Source organism: Saccoglossus kowalevskii, chromosome 9 (genome assembly GCF_978046115.1).
Source record: "Saccoglossus kowalevskii chromosome 9, keSacKowa6.1, whole genome shotgun sequence".
In the NCBI taxonomy this organism is placed as follows: Eukaryota; Metazoa; Hemichordata; class Enteropneusta; family Harrimaniidae; genus Saccoglossus; species Saccoglossus kowalevskii.
The window spans coordinates 29604810-29626209 of NC_140649.1; the positions used below are offsets into that span (position 1 = coordinate 29604810).

At 37.4% G+C, this 21400-nt stretch overlaps 1 protein-coding gene across 1 annotated transcript in view; it reads left to right on the forward strand.

Moving 5' to 3' along the window:
- Nucleotides 1–21400, forward strand: part of LOC100368276 (sterol carrier protein 2-like) — a 62694-nt gene that overhangs the window by 39803 nt on the left and 1491 nt on the right. Inside the window, exon 9 of the mRNA XM_085503813.1 lies at nt 17200–17307. Coding sequence (XP_085359939.1) covers nt 17200–17307 — 108 coding nt within the window. The remainder of the gene's footprint in view (nt 1–17199; nt 17308–21400) is intronic.

Sequence of the window (21400 nt, forward strand, 5' to 3'; positions counted from 1 at the left end):
AAAAGTATATGCTAAAATATTAGAAACAAAACTAAAGAAATTTGTTGAAGGAGCTGATTTACTAGGCGAAATTTAAGGTGGTTTTAGGAAAGATAGACGATGTGAGGATAATGTGTTCATACTTAAAGGCATTGCTTCCATGTGGAAAACAAATAATAAATCAACTTATGTTGCCTTCCTTGATTTTTCTAAGGCTTTCGATAGAGTCTGGAGAGATGGGTTAGGAGTTTGTTTATGGAATGCAGGAATCAGAGGGAAGCTATGGGATATAATTGATGGCATGCATGACAATGTTCTAAACAAAATCAATTTTAATGATATTGAAACAGATTATTTCAAAACTAATAAAGGGGTTAAACAAGGGTGTGTACTAAGTCCTTTACTATTCTCAATTTACATTAATGAATTCGCCGAAATGTTATACAAATCTAAACTGGGGGTAATGATTGGAACACAATTAATACCTGGTCTATTCTGGGCAGATGACATAGTCCTCATAGCAAATAACGTAGTTGAACTGCAAAGTACCGGTATGTTAGATATTGCATTAAAATTTGCAGAGCAATGGAAATTAAGCTTTAATAAATCTAAATCCCAGGTATTTTGGAAAGAAGTTACATAAAAAAGAAACAATTTGGAAATTAGGAAATTTGACACAAGTACTTAGGCATCATTATTTCAAAATCATTGAAGTATCATTCACATTTTATGGAAACTTATAAAAAAGCAACGAAAATATTAGCATACAGTAAATCAATCATAAACCAACATAACAGTTACAATAGATTTGAGTATGGTGATGTCCTGTGGCAAAATATAATGATGCCATGTATGGATCTACCGGTAGTGTATGGCTGTCAGAAAGTACAGTGAATAAAAACGAACTTAAAAGCATCCAGTATCAATTTGGCAAGTTTCTCTTTAAAGTTAGTAATAGGAATGTAGCATGCCCAGCAATATTGGGAGATTTAGGATGGCAAGACATCAACTTTATTTACGATAAATCCCGAATAAAGTATTTGGACAGATTACAAAAGATGAATAATACCAGGTGGACCAAAATACTTTTCTCTAAACTACATGAATCATATCAGAACAAGGCTAAACTTGCTTGGAACTGGCCAAAATATATCAACAATATCCTAATTCAAAATGGTATGGATCATGTTTATGGCCTAAAAAACCACAGAATATAGTTGGATTAAAAGTTTCTATAAAATTAATGAAGAAAATGAAATAAAGTGTTTTGTTGAAACTATTCAAGACATGAAATTCCTAAAGCACTATGGTTGGATTAAACACAACAATAAAAAGGAAAATTATATAAAGGATCCCCTTGATCATCATGGCATCTCACTCCTCTTTAAGATGAGGTCAAACAAAATAGACTTGGAAGGGAATAAAACAGGATGGGAAAATTATAAAGGTGACGGGGTATGTAAGCTTTGTAATGATGGAAAAGAGGATGTTTATCACTTTTTATTTCTTTGCAAATCAACTAACCACTTGAGAAGTAAATTCTATTCAGCACTGACCAATACAATAGTGGAAAGTGGTGGAGAACCAACTATTGTACATAGATTTTTCTCAGGAGGAGATAATTTCAAATTTAATTTTCTCTTCAGTGATGCTTTATGGGCAATCAATAAGGATTTGGGAAATAATACATCAAACGAAATCCAAAACTTTCTCAGAAACGAGAAACTGAATGATTTACATGTACCGTATGAATTAATGCTTCTTACAGATTGTTTTTTTCTTTTCTTTTCTTGTTGTTGTTGACTTGTATGTTACTTTTTACACCGTTTTAAAGGCTAATAAAATTATTATTATTATTTCAAAGTTTCCACGTAGTTACTATACTGACATTAACACAATCTATAATCTGTGTTAGTGTTAAAAAAACATTGATCTTTCATTTCTACATGTCACTTGTACTAAACATTTAAATCGACTACAGCTAATACTATGTAGGCAACCCTGCACATAATACAAATAGTGATCATAAGAATGTAAACAATGAAAGCAAATAAACCAGCTGGCAGTGGTGTTTTTGTTTACCTTTTTGTATAAAAATGACATTGTTTGAAAATAGAGATTATGGGCTACAAGTACATATAAAATTTATGAGGATAGGGTTCAAATTAGGTAGGTCAAAGTTCACAACAAAATAAGACTCAACAACTAGTTTCAGCTGCAAATTTAACAAGGCACAAAATGTAGAGAATCTACTTGTTGAAATGAGTGCCAAAAATTGTGTCTATACCAACACTTCTTGAGTCGGGAGGTGTAAAACAGTGTACTGGGGTCTCTCAGAACTGGCCCATGACCTTCATGGTCATCAGCCACTGACTTTGGATTTAGCATTAAATTATTTATTCCAAATGAATTTGTCAATTTTTTTGTATTTCTTCAAGGTTCATGCATTAATTAGTGTAACAGTTTTTTATTACCATGTTTTGATTACCATATCTTTTCCTAAAAAGTTCCCAAGATGAACAATAACACTCATGCACAGTATATATCAGGTTCAAAGTGTTTATTTAAATATCCGTTACTAAAATTAACAAATTATTCTACATGTAAATCATCTTCCTCAAAGCTGTTTGTTCTGTCTTGAAGTTGATATAGATCATCATCATCACTTCATGCTTTTCTGTAATAAACAAAAACAAAATAGGGTTAAATAGAAATCCTACAGTGAACAATGTTGTTTCTATTTTTTCTAAATGTAATTTAAAATGAACTAATAAAGTTTATTATAAACTAGTACTAGTATAATGAATTTTAGCTAGTGACCCCCCCCCCCCCCCAATTATAAGGTAGTTACAAATGTATGCGCTGTACGGAAGAGAAGTGTTCTGTTAGGAAAGATACCCCATAGTAATTGTGTACTCACCATTTTATTCACTTGTCTACACTTCATGTTTTTCTGTAATAAACAAAAACAAAATATGGTTAATAGAAATCCTACATGCATACAAGTAAGCAATTTAACTACAGTGTAACAAGCTACAAAAACAGAGCAAGAATTAAACTCATAATAATATAAAAAATAAAAAAGCAGCACAAAGGTAAAAATAAAAATAGTAATACTACTAATCTAAAGAGACACACTACTAATACTATAAATCAGTAATTTAAGAGAAAAATAATGATAAAAATATTTATCAGTGGCAGTATGGCACCATTTTCAACATGCCCATTACCCCACTCCCTAACAGTCCTTCTTGACTGTTCAATGCACAAGTGAAAATATATTCAAAATAAAATGTACAGAGTACTATAATATAGATAGTGTTTGTTAATCATTTTTCATTATTGTACTAGAGACATCTTCTAAAGCATGATTATTTGTGATAACGAGTATACATCGCAAAGTAATATATATAGGTAATAAACTAGTTCTATGTATGCTGTCAATACAATTGAAGAAACCTGAACACTGGTGGCAAATACAGGTTTCATTGTGTTCATGCCGGATGCCTGTCGCGAGATCAACAACTGAACACAATGATTTCAATACCCAATCTCCCAGGCAGAGTTCTATTCCACGATCTCATAACACTGGAAAGCGCCCAAGAAAGATAACTGATTATAAAACGGCATCACATTGAATAAAAATGTTCAAATACTATAGTATCTCGATTTTTCTCAACTTACCTTGGAAATATCCGAAGTTTTCCGCAACAGGTTACTGTAAAATGACTAATTTTCACTGGGTTTAAATTTTGCTGATTTACCATTTCAGGCATATTCAGTGGGTTTTAAATTCACGGTTTTATCATTTTGATAATGTGTTCTATACTAAATTTTACATATTCACTGGGTTTTAATTTAGCGCATTTTCCACTCAGCGAAATAAGCAAAATTAAAACCCAGTGAATAATTAACCTTTTTACAGTATGTACGCGTAAACACAGCGACGCCATTTTGAACTCTGAAAACTCGTGCCTCGTATGATGCCAGGAAAATTAACACACCCCACACCAATAGTATGTACGTGAATTCTTGCCTAGTTATTTTTGAAATTCAGTTTATATGTAATCTTAATACATGGTAACTGCACAGAACTTGTAGTATGACATTTCATAAACAATATATTTAAAGGAAAACAGTCAAACGTAAATTCATAAGTCAGGAGATATGATTTCCGAACACATACCCAAAACACGAAATCTATACTTCTACCCCACAGATTTTTTCAAAAATTCAGTCCCGTGGAGACCCATAAAAAGTAGCGCGGTTCTGAATTTTTTGTAGCGATTGAACCTTTATTCATCGAGTTATCGTGATCTGAATTTCACTTTTTCGTTGAGTTGGCTCTTGAGTAACGATCGATAAAAACTAATTAAAACCTCATTTGCATAGGGGCTGCCGGTCGGCATTATCAATGCTTGTTCAAAATGGGTCATTACACCTCAGCATTCAGATATGGAAGGAGAGGATGGATGTTTTATGATGGTCTGAGGGACCAACCCTCATCAAAGTACCAATCCATCCCACCTAGCAGTAAAATATCAAGTCTTTGCTACTCCGTTGAAGATAATGAAAAAAAATGTTGGATATGATGAACTCCTAAAAAAATCAAAGAAAGCTTAGAAAGAACTCCCATGTGCCGAGAGTATTGGAGACACATTAAATATAATTCGAAATTACTTAGCTGAAAACTAATTATGCAAATCAGAAAATTAATATGACCAGATTTGAGTGTAAAACTAATGAGGTCTGCGCAATGTAACAGAAAATCTATGTCTCCAAGTTTAATTGAAATGTGATTAGAACCAAAAAATTATGAATTATTATGCTTATTAGGGAATTAACATGAACGGATTTTTACCCCAAACTAATTAGGTTTGTACATTGTCCTAGAGCATCTTTGTACTAAGTTTCATTGAAATGGAATAATTAGTACCGTGAAAACTCCAAAATTTCGACCCCTCTAATAATTCGATTGGCTATTTATTTGCCGGGTTTCGGTGTTTTATTTACCTCCAAATTTTCGACTCCACTAAAAATTGCCGACTCATTCTTATTCGAAAATTGCGACCAGTTTTAGTTTTCCCCCAAACGAAAAAAAAAAACGATGTGAGCGTTCAAACGGGACCTTCCTCGAAGGCATGAATCCAACCCGGATTCATGCCTTCGAGGAAGGTCCCGTTTGAACGCTCACATCGTTTCTGATTGACTGAGAGATTTTTATTTTATTGGTAACGAAAATATATTCTAAATAAACAAAGTTTCAAATAAAAACGAACACAAAAATCTCGGCATGCTGCGTTTCTGAATTGTTGATTATTACTGTACTCAGTAGTGATTATAATAATGTACACAAAATAAATTTGTTGAATGGTTATGAAATACAAATAAAAGTCAACTAAGTTTCATCGTAAGCGAATGATTCCGGTCTCGTATAAACGTTTGATGCTGTAGGATATCCGCCATGTTCTCTTAGGTCAAATAGGTCAAATCGCTAATTAACCAATCAAAAAGCTGGATGATGCCAACGTGTTCAAATTACCATAGCTTATTTAAATATGTTAATGTTATTGAACGCAATGCGAAGAGATTGATGTTGTAGTACGATATTTTGGCTTGGATTTTGATGCGAAAACGGCATGATTTTTTTTTAAATAAAAAAATTAGTTGTTTTTAAAAAATAAACTGGTCATCTGAAGAATAATTTAACATTGTTCACAGTGATAACAGCTCATTCTCGAAAGGAAGCTTACCCGCTCATGCTAGTCACGATAAAAATCATACACGTGTACTCTTGAATAGACAGACGTCAATGACTACGGTAAAACTTAGACTCTATTTTAGCCGGCAGGATTGATTGAAATGTCCGAAAAATGACGCCAAAATACACCTTAAAAGTCCCATTTTATTTTCTTAAATCCCATTTTATTTTTTAATCCAAGGGCGACATTACGGCAGAATTTGGTCCCTCAAATAAGGGACACGTGAGCTTTGATTCTAACCGGATACATTGCACTGGGTCGGGGAGATAGTTTGCTAAACTTCCATGTATCTTTTGTCCAATGGGTACCTGTACTTCGAACATTCGCAAGTTTTCCTAGGTAGTGCGAGACAGCTTTGTCTTTTGACCTATTAGTTTTGTGCTGACCTCTTCTGCGCGTCTTGATGTTTTGTTTTGCTTGTCATAATACTCACTGATTGATGACTTTGTTTAGATTTTGAGTTACAACTCGGCCACGACTCTAAAAACATGTCACATTTCTAACGCCAATTATTTAAAATCGGTCGAAATTTTGGAGTTTTCACGGTACTTTAGATATCAGTGTGAAAGCTTAAAATTGGTTAATTATGCAAATTAGGTAATTAATATGTACAGATTGTAACCCACAATTATTCAGGTCTGTCTATTGTCCTACAGCATCCATGTACATTCATTGATATGTGATGTATAGTACCTGAGATATCAGTGTGAAAGTTGGTTAATTATGCAAATTAGGTGATTAATATGCACAAATATTTACCGGAAACTAATTGGGTCTGCATAATTCTAGATTCATTGAAATGTAAATGATTAGTACTTTAGATATCAGTAGAAAAGCTGAAAATTAATTATGCAAATTAGGTAATTAATATGCACAATTATTTACCCTAAAACTAATCAGGTCTCTGCATAGTCCTAAAGGATCTATGTACCAAGTTTCATTGAAATGCGATGATTAGTACTTGAGATACCCATGGAAAAGCTGAAAATTAACTAATTATGCAAATTAGGTGATTAATATGCACAAATATTTATCGAAAACAATCAATCTCTGCATAGTCCTTGAGTATGTAAGTACCAAGTTTCATTGAAATGTAATGCTAACTACTTATATCAAATGCTGAAAATTAATTAATTATGCAAATTAGGTAATTAATATGTACTGATATTACCATAAAAACTATCAGGTCTGTGCAGTGTCGTATGACATCTATGTACCAAGTTTCATTTGAAATGTGATGATTAGTACTTGAGATATCAGTGGAAAAACCGAAAATTGACTAATCATTATGCAAATTAGGTAATTAGTATCCACGGATTATTACCAAAAACTAATCAAAACCTAGCATTAGTTCAGAGCATCTATGTACCAAGTTTCATCAAAATCCAATGAGTGGTTGTTTAGATATCAGTGGAACAGTCATGGAACCACTAAAAAATAGCTAATTATCATGTAAATTAGGTAATTAATATGCACGGATTTTTACCAAAAATTAATCAAATCTGCGCATATGTTCAGAGCATCTATGTACCAAGTTTCATCAAAATCCAATGAGTGGTTCTTTAGATATCAGTGGAACAGTCATAGAACAGCTAAAAATTAGCTAATTATCATGCAAATTAGGTAATTAACGAGCATGGATTTTTACCAAAACCTAATCAAATCTGCGCATTGGCCCAGAGCATCTATGCACCAAGTTTCATCAAAAACCGATGTATGGTTCTTGAGATAGCAGTGGAACAGTCGGACACACATACACACATACACACATACACACATACACACATACACACATACAGACACACTAACTGCAAAGACTCCCATTTTGTGCTTCGCACATGGGAGTCAAAAATGTGCCTTTCACTGAGCTGACCCCCCCCCCTCAAAAATCAAATGATCCAACCCTAACAGCCAGTACTTGCGCAACTATGGATATAAACATTACCTATTTCCAACATAACAAGTGTGCCAATCGTTTGGTCACTGATCACGTTCGTTTGGATTGTAATACGTGGAATTTGTGAATTTATTTATTAGATGCAACACTGTCTCCAGGGAGATCAGCACTGAAGTCGCTAAAGTTACAACCAGCAACTTTCATATGGAATGACTGGTTTATGCCAGATTTAATAAATTGCTACGTGGATAACGTCTCCTGATGGCTTCTCTGTCTTCAAACCATAAATGCGATAGATCATATGCAACGTTATTTATTTCCAGCTCTTTGAACTCGTCCAGTAAATTTTGATACAAGCTAGACAACTCATCAGTCGACATTTCGTTGTTGATAAAATCGTAAATAGGCCGTCGAAGTCTTTCAAAGTGACCAAATGCAATGCTTGCCTGTCTATGCTTATCTCTCTTAGAGCTAGGAGAATGCCCAGTTTTGTTGAAATAATCGATAGCATGAGAAAAAAAGTCACAGGTGAATTTCAAACCCGACAAGAGAATGTTTGCCGTGCCACTTCCAAGCCAGAACAAATGGCTGTCATTACAATGCGTTAAACTTTGCCGACATGAGTACATCCCCGTACTTACGATGGTCGAATAATAATCGCGGGTATCGAAATACCGATAACTACGCATGTGTGACTGAGCTATAACTCCCGAATTGTCGATAACTTGTCTTATCCCATTTATTATGCCGTCTTTCGACTGAAATTCTACATTTGGGTTACGAGTAGATGCTTCCATGTCTGTGTTTTTTTACAAAATGGCGGATAGAAATTTGACTGCTCTATTTATAACCTCGGTATAGCTCGGTTTATAGCTCAGTATGTTTCTTTCCTATTGTATATTTCTTTTATTACCAAACGCTTCAGTTTGTTTTCAGGGTAGGGTGATACCAAAGTGGAAAATGGATACACATATGGGGGTAATTCCTGGAATTGCAATAGAGGAGTTCAGGCCGAAATACAATATATAGTGTTTCCATGTTGCATCTGATATTTCTGTGGTATTCTGCTGCTGTAAATAATACAAGATTTGTTCCGAAATTTAGTGTGTTGTGTGCACTCCAGGGTTATTCGTTTTTTGCTCAAAACACCCTTATTTGTTAATGGCAAAGTCGAATAGTTTCACTCCCATTGGGAAATCTGCATTGTTGCTTGAATGAGAGCTAATTAAACACATTTCCCAGACCGGCGAAAGTGTATGCAACAGCCAATTTTAACAGCCTGTCACGTGATTTTACTCTGAATGTCAACATGAAAAGAGGCTAGTCCATTTTACGCAGGAATAATTGGGAGTAGAATATGTGAGGGATAGTATCAACAGAGATGTGTATACTGAAAAGTAATATCTATCCTAGGCCTTCTTTTGCATTGTTGAGCATTTCTGTTTTAGTATACTGGTTTGAAGATGTTGAATTTGCACGATTTGCGATGTTTTTTTACTGAAATTGATCGAATGCCGGGTTTGAAGTAGAACGACGACACACCACGTGATTCGTTTGAATACAATGGTGAAGGGTTTTTTGTTGGTGTTTCATTTTACTTTATTATATATTTCCGTTACTAACTTCAATTTAGTCTGTTTTTGGTTGTCTTTAAACTATTAGCCAGTGTAATTTGATTAATTTGTATCTGTAATTTTTGTTGTTGTTGTAACCTTTAACCTCCTTCAGTAGGTTGTTATGAGTTAATAAATTGTTGTTGGTTGTTACAATGTAAAAGTTCCTCCACAGAATTTGCATTGGCAAACATACCATGCTACTGCGGTACTCCACTGACAGGACGAATTTCGTCGACAGCGGTCGTCGCTGAGCTGCACGCTACAACTTCGCTTGTGATGTAGCTTGTTAGCCGTGGATTGAATGAATCTTGATTACCGGTTAAAATTTTGCTCATTTGACGTTGGTAATTTTTATTTGGAACTGGGTAACGCCGCACCTTCTCCAACAGAAACCTCCTGGTACTTCGATGTTGATGGTTGCGCCTCCATGGCACTCGCCAATGAAAACAAGCTGCTAAATAAACAAGCAATATGTTTTCGTCTGTTGGCAGGACATGGACGTGAAGCTAACGTCGGTTTATACCTAAAACCGGGCACCGTATACGAAGTTCGCAAAAATCATTCAGTCTTTAGAAGTCACTTTATTTTATTGCTAGGACGTATTCTGCCGTTAAATGTATTATTTCCAAACGTTTTGCGATAGTATTTTCTAGATTGAAGGCAGCATTTACATTTCATTCAAAGTTGCGTTGAGATTACGTTGATACAATGTAACAATGTTAACGCCAGTGTGCAACGTAGCTAACGTAAAAGGCATGATCATTTAAACACTGCTATTACAAGACTGGTAGGAGGTAATAAATTTGGGGCGAAAGTATTCAAAAAACAGTTTTTGGCTGTTGCCATCAGTGGCAGATCCAGCAAAATGTATTGGGGGGGGGGGGGGGTCCAAGCTTCGGTTAAGATATACAGAGCGTAAATCGCAGAGAAGCTATGCGTAATCCAGATCATATGAATCGTCATGCGTTTTGCCCTGCCCCCCCCCCCTCTGGATCCGCCACTGGTTGCCATGGTAGCTGTGGGCCAGGATGTATGAACAAAATTAGCCAAGCCAAAAAAAAAATCTCAGAGATGAGTTAAAAGCTGTGGCTGGTGAAAAGTTACCCAAACGTTGGGGTCCATTTTCTCGGTAATGAAAATAGACATAAAAAACAGTAAATTGTTGCCCACACTCAAGCTGACTAGATGAGCTACGTCCGTGCTTTTTAATCATAGAATTGTAGGATGTGGTACATTTGGCGTGAAGGTATTATAAAAGAATCAGGTTTTGGTTGTTCCCATGAAAACGGTGGTCAGAATTTGTTTTCATATAATTTATACAAAACTTTGTGCCCACACTCAAGCTGAGTAAAATGAGCTATGTCAGAGGTGTTGTATCCTAAATTTGTTGGAGGAGATACATTTAACGTGAAGCTATCAAAAAATCAGTTTTTTGGCTGTTGCTATGGCAACGGTGGACAAACCCCCCCCCCCCCCCAGATTTTTGCTAATGGAGTTGTTTGAGAGGTTTGAGAGAAATCAGCCAAGACACACAAAAGTGATTTTTAGGGCAATCCCAGTGGAGTGGATTGCCAATACCATGTTCATTTGCATATTGACAGTGAAAATACCAAAAACATTAATTGTATGGGTGATATGCAAATTAGTTTTAGTAAAAATAAGTGACTGCCTAGAAGTACCATTACTGTTCAAATTTTATTTCACTCGGCAAGTATATTCATGTACCCAAGGGTAAAATACGGTACTTCAAAATATATTTTATTTCTGCTATGTTTGGAAAAACGCTACTCTTGAAAGGACAACTTTGTTTGCTCTCATACCTCATTTGCATATGTGGTGTGGAAATACCAATTTTGATTTCAGGGACAAGTTAAAATAAACTTCATTTTCACTGTAAACTTTTTTCCGCTAAAATAAATTCCAGTGAAAATGTCATTTCCCTCATATTGAGACTTAACACAGCACAGTGAAAATTGGATTCACACGTTAATGCTTGAAAACGAAAATACATTATGTGAAATTCTATGTGACTTCATGAGAGTTGGAAATGAACAAATTATATGACACCCAACCCTACCACTCCATACACAGTGTAAACTACACCCCCAAAACATCCATTCACCAATGTATTCTATTTGACTTCAGGAGAAATTTAAATAAACAAATTATATGACAACGGACTTAATTATAATTTCAACTTCTAGTTCAGCACTGGTTAAATAAACTACCTCGTGTTTATGCCAACTTGAACTTATTCATTGCCTACAACAGTGACTTCAAAATCTATGTTTCAATCACAGGAATTTCACTTGCTATTAATTGCATGGGAGTGTCAGTCTTTTATTTTCTATTGTAATGTCAATTTCTTGAGATTACTCGGGACATGAAGCTGTCACAGACCGTCTAGGTGCTGTAACTAAATCCTGGTATAAGCACTGGTTAGGCAGTCTTGAACTGTGCATGTGAAGCCAGCTGAGAGGTATATCCAATCCTATATATTTCTCATTGTTTGGTAACTGTTTGCTGCAAATTCAATATAAAAATATTACCCACACAGCCTTCTACAGGTTACTTGTTGTCACAGAAACATACCGAGCGCCTGTGGGGGTCACCCACTATGACCTCCAGCACTGGCGGCGTCCTCATTTTGGCTTTCACTACTACTGCCACAACGTATAAGGGCTCATACCACGAATTGAATTTCCATAGACGACAATGTTAACATATGACGAGATTGCTATATGAAAATGATGAAGAAAGTTGGAAAACATGGCACCTGAGAAAAAACAAATTTAAAAAATTTCATTGGCTCTTGCGAGGCATTTGCTAGGCTACGAGCAGCCATTGGTTGATTAGTGGTATGAGACCATAAGTCTTTATTGTCTTTGCAATTAGGTTGGCATTGTCTTGACATTTATACATGGTCTTTGCAATAGGTTGGCATTGTCTTGAAATTTTGATTATCTTTGCATTAGTAGCTTCGCGGTGAGTGGCTTTCGCGGTAATTGGGTTTCGTATCTGTAGAGTTTCGCAAGAGTAGGACTTTGTCTCAGTAACTGATCCTTTCATCCTTGTTGAGAATTAAACTTTTATGTTTCTTTAACAACTGGCACTATTCTGGGAATACCATCCTAGCAGGAGTTCCAAAATAAGACCAATGCTCCGATGATGCCTCGAGTTTCAAAGACCAATAAACATTACCATTATGATCTTATTGGTGTTGCAAAGAATAGTTGAATATTGTTTATTGAAATTAATAATCCCCATAACCGTTTTCCAATATAGATAAATTGTAGTATGTAACAAACTGTATAACTCAGTCTAAACAATGAAATAAAGGAATGTATATATATATATTTACATAATGCATTGCAATATAACTAATTCTAATTGAAAGAAATTACAATATAAAATATTCCATCAGTAATACTTCTCAAAGGCGTATTTCGCGGTCAGTTTTTATAATTTTATATACTTGCTTGGCAATACCCACCCCAATTAGATATAATGTGTACATATTTTAATAAATAAAGATATAAAAATGAAATATTAATTATTTTATTATATAACAGAAATCAATATTTTTCCTTGCTAGAATGATGTGTAACTTCATACGGGAATCCTAATTAAGTTCACAACTGGCGATTTAGCACTATTAGGGATTGTCAACAAATAATTAAGCCAAGGCGATTTCGATATCGAAATCGAGAATCTCTACGATTTTACATAATCAGGGAAGTTCGAATTACTGAATGAAGTACAGGACAACGAAGCTGAAATATCCAAGAACCAACACATATCAAAAATTTCAAAAGTGAATATTCGTGGTGTTTTTTAATTCTAATCTAACCGGAAGTGGGAATTTTTAATACTCTAAATAACATATTGGCGATCTGCTCCGCTAGGATTGCCCTTAAAATCACTTTTGTAGGTTTGTATTTGCGAGTCTGTGTGTGTGATTTCCAGTGTTTTCACGTATTATTTCTTTGATTTTTTTTGGCTTGGCCGATTCGCTCAAAATTGGCAGGTAGGTCACACCTTCACCCTAGTTATTGGAAAAAATCTGAAAAAAATTTGGCCCACCGTTGCCATAGCTTTGCGCCAAATGTTTCTCCTCCTACAAATTTGGGATAAAACACCACTAACATAGCTCATTCTACTCAGCTTGAGTGTGGGCACAAAGTTACTATTTGAATTTTTGATATCTTTTTTCATTATCGAGAAATTTGACCCCAAAGTTGGGGTAACTGTTCAACAAAATGATTTTTTTTGGCTGAGCCAATTTAGTTCATAGGTTCAGGCAGGTTCTGAAGACTGATTGTTTTTTTGGCAAACTTCGTATACAGTGCCCGGTGCCTACCGTGGCAACAACCGAAAACATGTTGCATGTTTTTTGAGCGGAGCCAATCGCCAACCAGCCCACCGGCTTGTTTTAGTATGATTTGTAAGCATAAGATTGTTATGTGAACTTCGTTCATTAATGGAATACTGTGTGATGACGCTATTTTCAGGGCCTAACTTACTCAGACTCCTATATTGACCATGTCCCGGGCTGTTTACTAGTACCATGGAGCTAGCTCCATGCTTGTACCAACCTACTAAATTTGGGATGAAACACCATGGTAATTTCCAAATGTTAGTTCTCAAATCAAAAACATTGAGACATGTCTGGATTGATCAAGTTCAAACTTCACACACACATGGTACATCATGTCACAAATAGATATGTGCATTTGTTTCATGATCAGCTTAACAATTAATTAAGGCCGAATATGCATCAAAATCACGCATTTTCACAATTCCGGAACCGGATCTCAGTCATGCATGGATGGATTTTGTTCAGATTTAGTACAATGTGTTTTACATATGCATGTGCATTTCGGATCAGACCACTGAAAGTGGTCTGAGATTTCGGTCACGATCTGCTTTGAATGCATATGTCACTCAAATATGAACGGAACAGGGACGTGTCATTGACAATGACTTGTCATAATTTATGGAATCAAGTAATATGATAGCCCGATAATTGGCATTGAATTGATGGGTGGCTGTATTTTTACATTAATCTTAGAATATGCTCAGACCTCATCAACAAGTGTCGCTCGAACTAATAACGAAGCATCACAAAGAAGGACTATAATTGTTAATTTTTCTGCTTGAATAATTTGGTTTAAATTTACATGTTTAATCAACAATTTGTAAACATACTGGTATATAATTGTATATCACTTGGGTCTTTGGTGTTTGTCACCATATATGGATATGTCGTATATTAATCCATTTTAACCCTAATTATCACCAATACAATAATTTAATGATCTCACTGCAACCATTGTGATTCAATGCTTATTAATATATTTTGATATGCATCTAGGTCCCATGAATCTGATTACCGGTATATGTGCCAAATACTGTAAAACATGTCTTTTTCGCGAGCATGTATTTTTACTTTTAGCGAATTTAGCAAGATACCGGTAACTGATTCGCTAATTCAAGATGTTGCTAATGACTTTATTATAAATTCAAAATGGCCACCAAACAACGTCTTTTTTTAATTACCGGGTAGTAGTACTTACTGGTAGTAATTTCTGAGTCACAATATAATTTAAGATAATTCTTTATTACAACCATATTGAAAGAAATTCAATTTAGGTGAATACAAATGTAATAAAGGTATAACAAACTATTCTGAAAACAAAAACTATACTTATCATAAAGATACAGTAAAGAAATATTACCGGTACAGGTACTTGTTGATAAAAATTAAAATATTACATTTCCATGAGTTTTTGTTTAACATTGATAATAATGATTTCTTGTCGTATATGATGTTTTTATGTATTTAATTAATTCTTTTATCAATGGTCTGTTCTCAGCATTTAAAATGTAAACAAGTTTTTCTGTATTATTTGCTTGAACAAATGTTCAATTGATTCTGAAAATTTTGTGTATAATCTTACTCTGGCCTCAGTATAAAGACTACATGATGTGAAAAAGTGTAGCTCATCTTCAGTAATTTTACATTTTGCACATTTTCTATCTTCAATTTTTATTTTTGGTTTTTGGTGTCTTCCAGATTCATTGATAAGTTTATGTGCACTTTGTCTTAGTCTAGAAATAAGGCCAGTATCCTCTCTGTTTTGTACTGTTTTTAAGTATTTAGTAATTTATATGTCCGTAGTTTTGACTTTAGATCATCATTGCTCAAGTTCCATTTTGTTTCATAGTAGTCTTCAGTTTTCTGTTTAAATTCATCTTTGTTGTTTTTTATGTCATGTATATAATAAATTTGTTGTAATTTCTGAAGATTTGTAAACCAAGAATCTTTGTATTGATTCTGTTGCTGGTCTATGCATCGTATGCCAAGCTTATTGGGCCATTCCTCAAAATATTTTGATAATATTTTATGGCTTGGTATTGTTTTTTTGCAATTAAAGGGAGCCGCCCAATCTCCATTCTAGTGCTAATGTTGCTGGTCTTGTTATAGACATTTAGTAGGTGTCTACATAACCTGAGGTGGTGTTTTTCTGTATTTGTTTTGTCCCAGTGTTCCTGATTTATAATGATACCCCAAATTTCTGATGCATATGTTAGGATAGGCATTTGAATACCCTCAAACAATTGTAGTTGTAGATTAATGTTTGTTGATCCCGATAATGTTTTTGTCATTGCTTCTGATTTCCTAGCTTTATCAGCCAGTCTGTCAATTTTACAGTTCAATGACCCATGTTTATTAAATGTAACATCTAAATAAGTAAATGTATCACTTATCTCTATCGAATTATTGCCAAATGTAAATTGTGTGTTTTGGTGAAAATCATTATTTTTGTCTTTTTGGTATTTAATTTCAGACCCCATTTATTTGTATATTGATGCATTGTGTCAAGTGCTTTTTGTAAATTGTTTTCTGTTAATGCTGTCAATACAATGTCGTCAGCAAATACCAGTGAGGTAATAGTGAGGAGCACTGTTTGTGCATTTATTTATCTCCCCCACTATTAGTCATTGATAAATAAATTAAATAGTGTTGGACTTAGTGGGCATCCCTGTTTCACACCATCTTGTATTGTGAAATTTGGTGTTACTTTGTTACCAAGTTTCACTTGAAAATCCATATTCCTGTACATATGTCTTATGACATTATAAATTTTACCACGTACATTGTTTTGTTGTAACTTAAGGAACAGTCCATGACTCCAAACTGTGTCAAAACATCTGCTTAAGTCAATGAAGCAAGAGTATAGTTTTTCGACTGATTTTTTTTTATCAATGTGTGCAGTGTTATTACATGGTCTGTTGTTCTGTGCCTTAAAATTTCCCTAAAGTCAGCTTGATTTTTATGAATCAAGTTGTTATCTTTTAAATATTGTGTTAGTCTTTTGTTAATTAACCGATTGAGCTACTAGTTGAAATACCCCCGTAATTATTTGGATTGTGAATATCTTCTTTGTTGTGTATTGGTGAATTGTGCTAGTATTCCAACAGGTATTCCCCACTATCTAATACAGTGTTAAACATTTTAAGGAGTGCTTTTGTAAAGGGTATACAAGGTCAATGTTCTGCATGTAACGCAGCAACAATACCCGCTTTTCCAAATCCCTGTTGAATCAGTTTTTTATAGAATCAAATTACACTTGATAGTTTCTTTCTTTTTATCGAGGTGATAACTGTGCATTTGTTTTGGCGCACGACAAACAAGTATTGTGAAAACAGGAAACCAACAATGACAAGAGAGATTCGCTAAATCAACATTTCGCTTTTACGTCATTTTACCACAATTCGCTAAAATTGCATGTCGCTTTTTCAACATGTTTTACAATAATTATCTCACTGTTTTATAGCTCTATAACAAAAGTACCCTTGATTTTAGTTCCTGTAGTTATATATAATTTGCCGCTCTGCAATCTATTTCTTGTAATTCTGTGTTTATTATTGTATAATATAGGTAAAGCTGGTGAGTTCATTGACCGAGGTGATAACACATATGGTGGCAAGTTTGTTGTCAACCCTAGCGGTGGATTAATATCCAAAGGGCATCCATTGGGTGCTACAGGTAAATATGCAATTTATGGGTGAATACATATGTCCCTCTGTAGGTTATTATGTCACTGATACAGATGAATACTGAATTGTTCTAGTTATGAACAGAGTTACAAAAATGATCATGTCGTAATTTTAGAAACCATGCCCAAATTGTAACCCAGTGTTCAATTAACAGTTAACAGAATTTTGAATTGTTTAACTTCACAATTTAGTAACTTGAACCTTAAATTACCAGTTTAATTATCATTGAGTTACGAGCAACATAGATTTTTCACTACGTTCAATTACCCACCATCGACTCAGGTCAGTCACATGACTATTTTGAACTGTAGGCATTAATCAGCGATTCTGCCAATGACGGAGAGATGGAATCTAGGTCAGGGGAAGCCCCATGACCCCAAGATTCTCTTCCCTTACGTCACGAACCACGTGACCGAGCCCATATGGCAGAGCCATTAGGGCTGGATACTCTGATTTCTTCTCCGCATCGATGAGAATGAAGTTCTAGCGGCTCTGCCTGGCTTGTTAGCTTTTTTCTGTCCGGGTTTCAAGCTTGGATCCTGCCGTTGCCGCGGCACCGACATTCTAGCTGGTAGGATAAGTTTTTCTTGTCTTTTTTACCCTCGTGTCATTTTCCCCTTTGTGTGTTGTATTTTCCTTCACAACAAAGAAATAAAACCTGGCGCCCTAAGTGTAGCCACTTGGTTTCGTGGCAGCACCTTTTACAACTGTATTTCGCTTCCCTCATGCATGTCATCTTCCTTTTATTTACCAATGTATTTAGAAATGGATAGATGTAATGACAGCGCCAGAGGCTCGCCACAAGTTTTATCCCCTCAGATTGTGAGGCGGAGATGTAGTGGTTGCGCACAGAATATTCAAGATTGGAACCCACACACTAAATGTTATTTGTGCCTCGGCTGCGTGAGGGGTTTGGGGTTTATTTGCTCGGAAGGCATTTGCAATCTTTGGAGTTATGGGGCCTGGGATTCTTTCCAGCACTGCATTAAAATCGCTGAGACTGATCGCGCCGCTCGTTCTTGTAAAAGTCGCGCCGCTCGTTCTTGTAAAAGTCGCGCGTCCAAGTCAAGACTCCTTCCCCAGACTCTGGTACCACAAACTTCTGTTTGGCTCACCGGGTGAAGGGGGACGGCCGCGTTCTCTGGGCGTTCTCACCAGCTCAGTCTGAGACGATCCAACACGCCCCGAGGGCAGAGTTGCGACCCATCAATCTGAGACCTCGGAGGCAGAATGCACCCGCCTCCTAGACCAGGCGACACAGTTAATGGCAGGCCACCGCATAGCTATGTGCAATATTCTCCAGTGTCATATGGCTTTCTTAGCCGGGGCAACTATGGTGCAGCGAGACGCGGTTTTGGACGTGTGTGTTTTCGCCGACGCACTGAGTCAAAGGGTATGACACCGCCTCAGTTATGCAGACTGGACATCATCCACTCTCTTTCATGGGGAAATGGCGGGTGCAGTATCAGAGCTTTGGGGTGTAACGACCCAGGTGGTTCAAGTCGAATCCGCTAGCCAGTTGGCCAAAGGCAAACGGAGGGCACCCCAAGCACAGAAAACGCAACGCCCTATAACTAAGCCCGCTAGCCAGAGTCAGCCAGGAGGCAAGCGCTCATACCCTTCCACAGGAGGGAAGAGTAGCGGCGCGCCCCTGGGAAAGAAGGGACCAGGTGGTGGCTCCTCCTCCTCGGGCGGTCATCCACCCCGGCAGCAGGGGAAGCAGGTTTGACGCTTACATCTGCGATGAGGGGGGGCATATGTTCGGCAAGGGGCCAGGTTACAACTTAGTAACTCCAGGAGACCCCGGGGAAGCTCACCTCATGGGAGAAGAGGACCCTCCCCTCACAACTGCCGCCCCATGGCCACACATCCCTGTCGCACACAGATTGCGCCGATGTTTGCCGGCTTGGAGGCAGCGGGTAGCCGATCCCTGGATGCTGGTGCTGGTGACTCGCGGCCACAGGATACCATTGACATCTCCACCTCCCCTGGCAGTGCCCCTAATCCCTGCAAGACAGAAGCAATCAGACAGAAAGTAGACAGTTTGCTGGAAAAGGGCGCCATACACAGGGTAGTTCAGTCGGCGCTTCTACTCAAATGTTTTCGGCTCGGTTCTGGACCTCAGCAGACTAAATCAGTATGTGCTTCTCAATCGGTTTCACATGGAGACGCCATTAAGCATTCTTCTCTCTATCCGCCAGTTTGACTGGTTAGCCTCTTTAGACCAACGTCCTGGCCAGGGTGAACAGGGATTCCACTAACGCTGCCTACAACTCAAAGTGGCGAGCATACACTAATTGGTGTAGTGGAAGGGAGATTGATCCATGCCATCCCTCTATCGGCCAGGTAGCAGACTTCTTTGTCCACTTGTTTGACGAAGTAGGTTTGTCCTACGCAGCGATGGTTGGCTACAGGTCAGCCTTGTCCCCCGCCATTGAGAACTCTTTGGGGTCAAGTCTAGCCGATTGTACTATTATTAGGAGACTGTTTACTGCTTTCCATAATCAGAGGCCGAGAACCCGTTCAAGGGAACCGCCCAATTGGGATCTGTTCGTTGTGTTATCAGCTCTATGCAGACCACCCCTCGAGTCCCTTTGATCAGCACCACTCAAGTTTTTGACGTGGAAAATAGTCTTCCTACTGGCCCTCACCTCAGGTATAGGCGCCAGTCAGAACTAGGCGCACTGTCCTTCGCAGACAAGTGCACCGTCTTTATGGATGATCAGGTTGTGCTAAAGACACGAATCGGATTCCTCGCCAAGAACCAAATCCCAGGACACGATCCCCAGCCGATCGTCATCCCCCGGCTGTCAAATATTGTCAGCCCGGAGGATCAGGAGAAATTGCTTCTCTGCCCGGTTCGAGCGTTAAGTTGCTACGAGAACCGTGTTAGGTTTTCAAGATGGGGAACCAAACGCATGTTTTTGTGTGACGGCCCTGGCAGTAAGGATAAGCGGGCCTCCCCGCTTCCATCGCCAGGTGAATCACTGCGACTGTATTGGAGATCTATAATACGTTATTCTCCTCAACACAGAGTCTGCAGAGTCATCAATTATGAGCGCACGAGGTTTGTGCCATTGCAATTGCTAGCACTAGCGGCAGGCGCCTCCCTCAAACACATTCTGAGGGCAAGCTTCTGGAGAACGCAGAACTTCTTTATCAACTACTACCTAAGAGACACCCAATCTATTGAGCAGGGTCACTTCCTGGAAGCTTCCAGGTTCCGCCTTTCGACCTATGCCCTCATGCAGAACTGTTTCGGTCTTCACTTCGAAAGCATACTACTCCCGGAATTGGGTTTGGGGCTAGCTTTCCCGGGCACACCGAACCATGTCACCGCAACAACCATTTGGCTTCTTTCTCCAGGGACAACACAGGCAAGGTAAGACACCTCCCTCTTTTAGGTCTTAACTAGATTGAGTGGATTATTGTAGAGTGTATCATCCCGGACTGGGAAAGAACTTCATCATTTCTCCGTTTGCTCGGAAAGCCCGCCACCTATCGGCGTCTGACTCTGCCTACAGTTGAAAATAGTCATTTTGACTGACCAGAGTCTATAGTGGGTAATTGAACGTAGTGAATTTAGGCAGAGGGTTCTCCGAACCAGCCTATTCACATAGTTCATACCTACCATAGACTCCAGGTCTCCCCCAATCACCCCACTCTTTCCGTAGCGTTGGTCTAAGTCCTTGATGCGGAGAGAGAAAGAACCAGAATAAGTCTCAAGCCCTAATGGCGCCACCATATGGCCTCGGTCATGTGGTTTTGTGATGTAAGGGAAGAGAATCTTGGGGTCATGGGGCATCCCCTGACCTAGATTCTATCTCTCAGTCATTGGCAGAATCGCTGATTAATGCCTACAGTTCAAAATAGTCATTTTGACTGACCGAAGTCTATGGTGGGTATGAACTATGTGAATAGGAGGGTTCAGAGAAGCCTCTGCCTAAATTCAGTATCTCCAGATTGATAGGTTACTATTAGGAACAGGTGAATGCAAGTTTTCAAAACCCTTTGTACCACAGGTTGATATGTCACAGGTGCATGCAGGATTTAAAGCCTTCTCACAGTGAGAGTCAAAAACA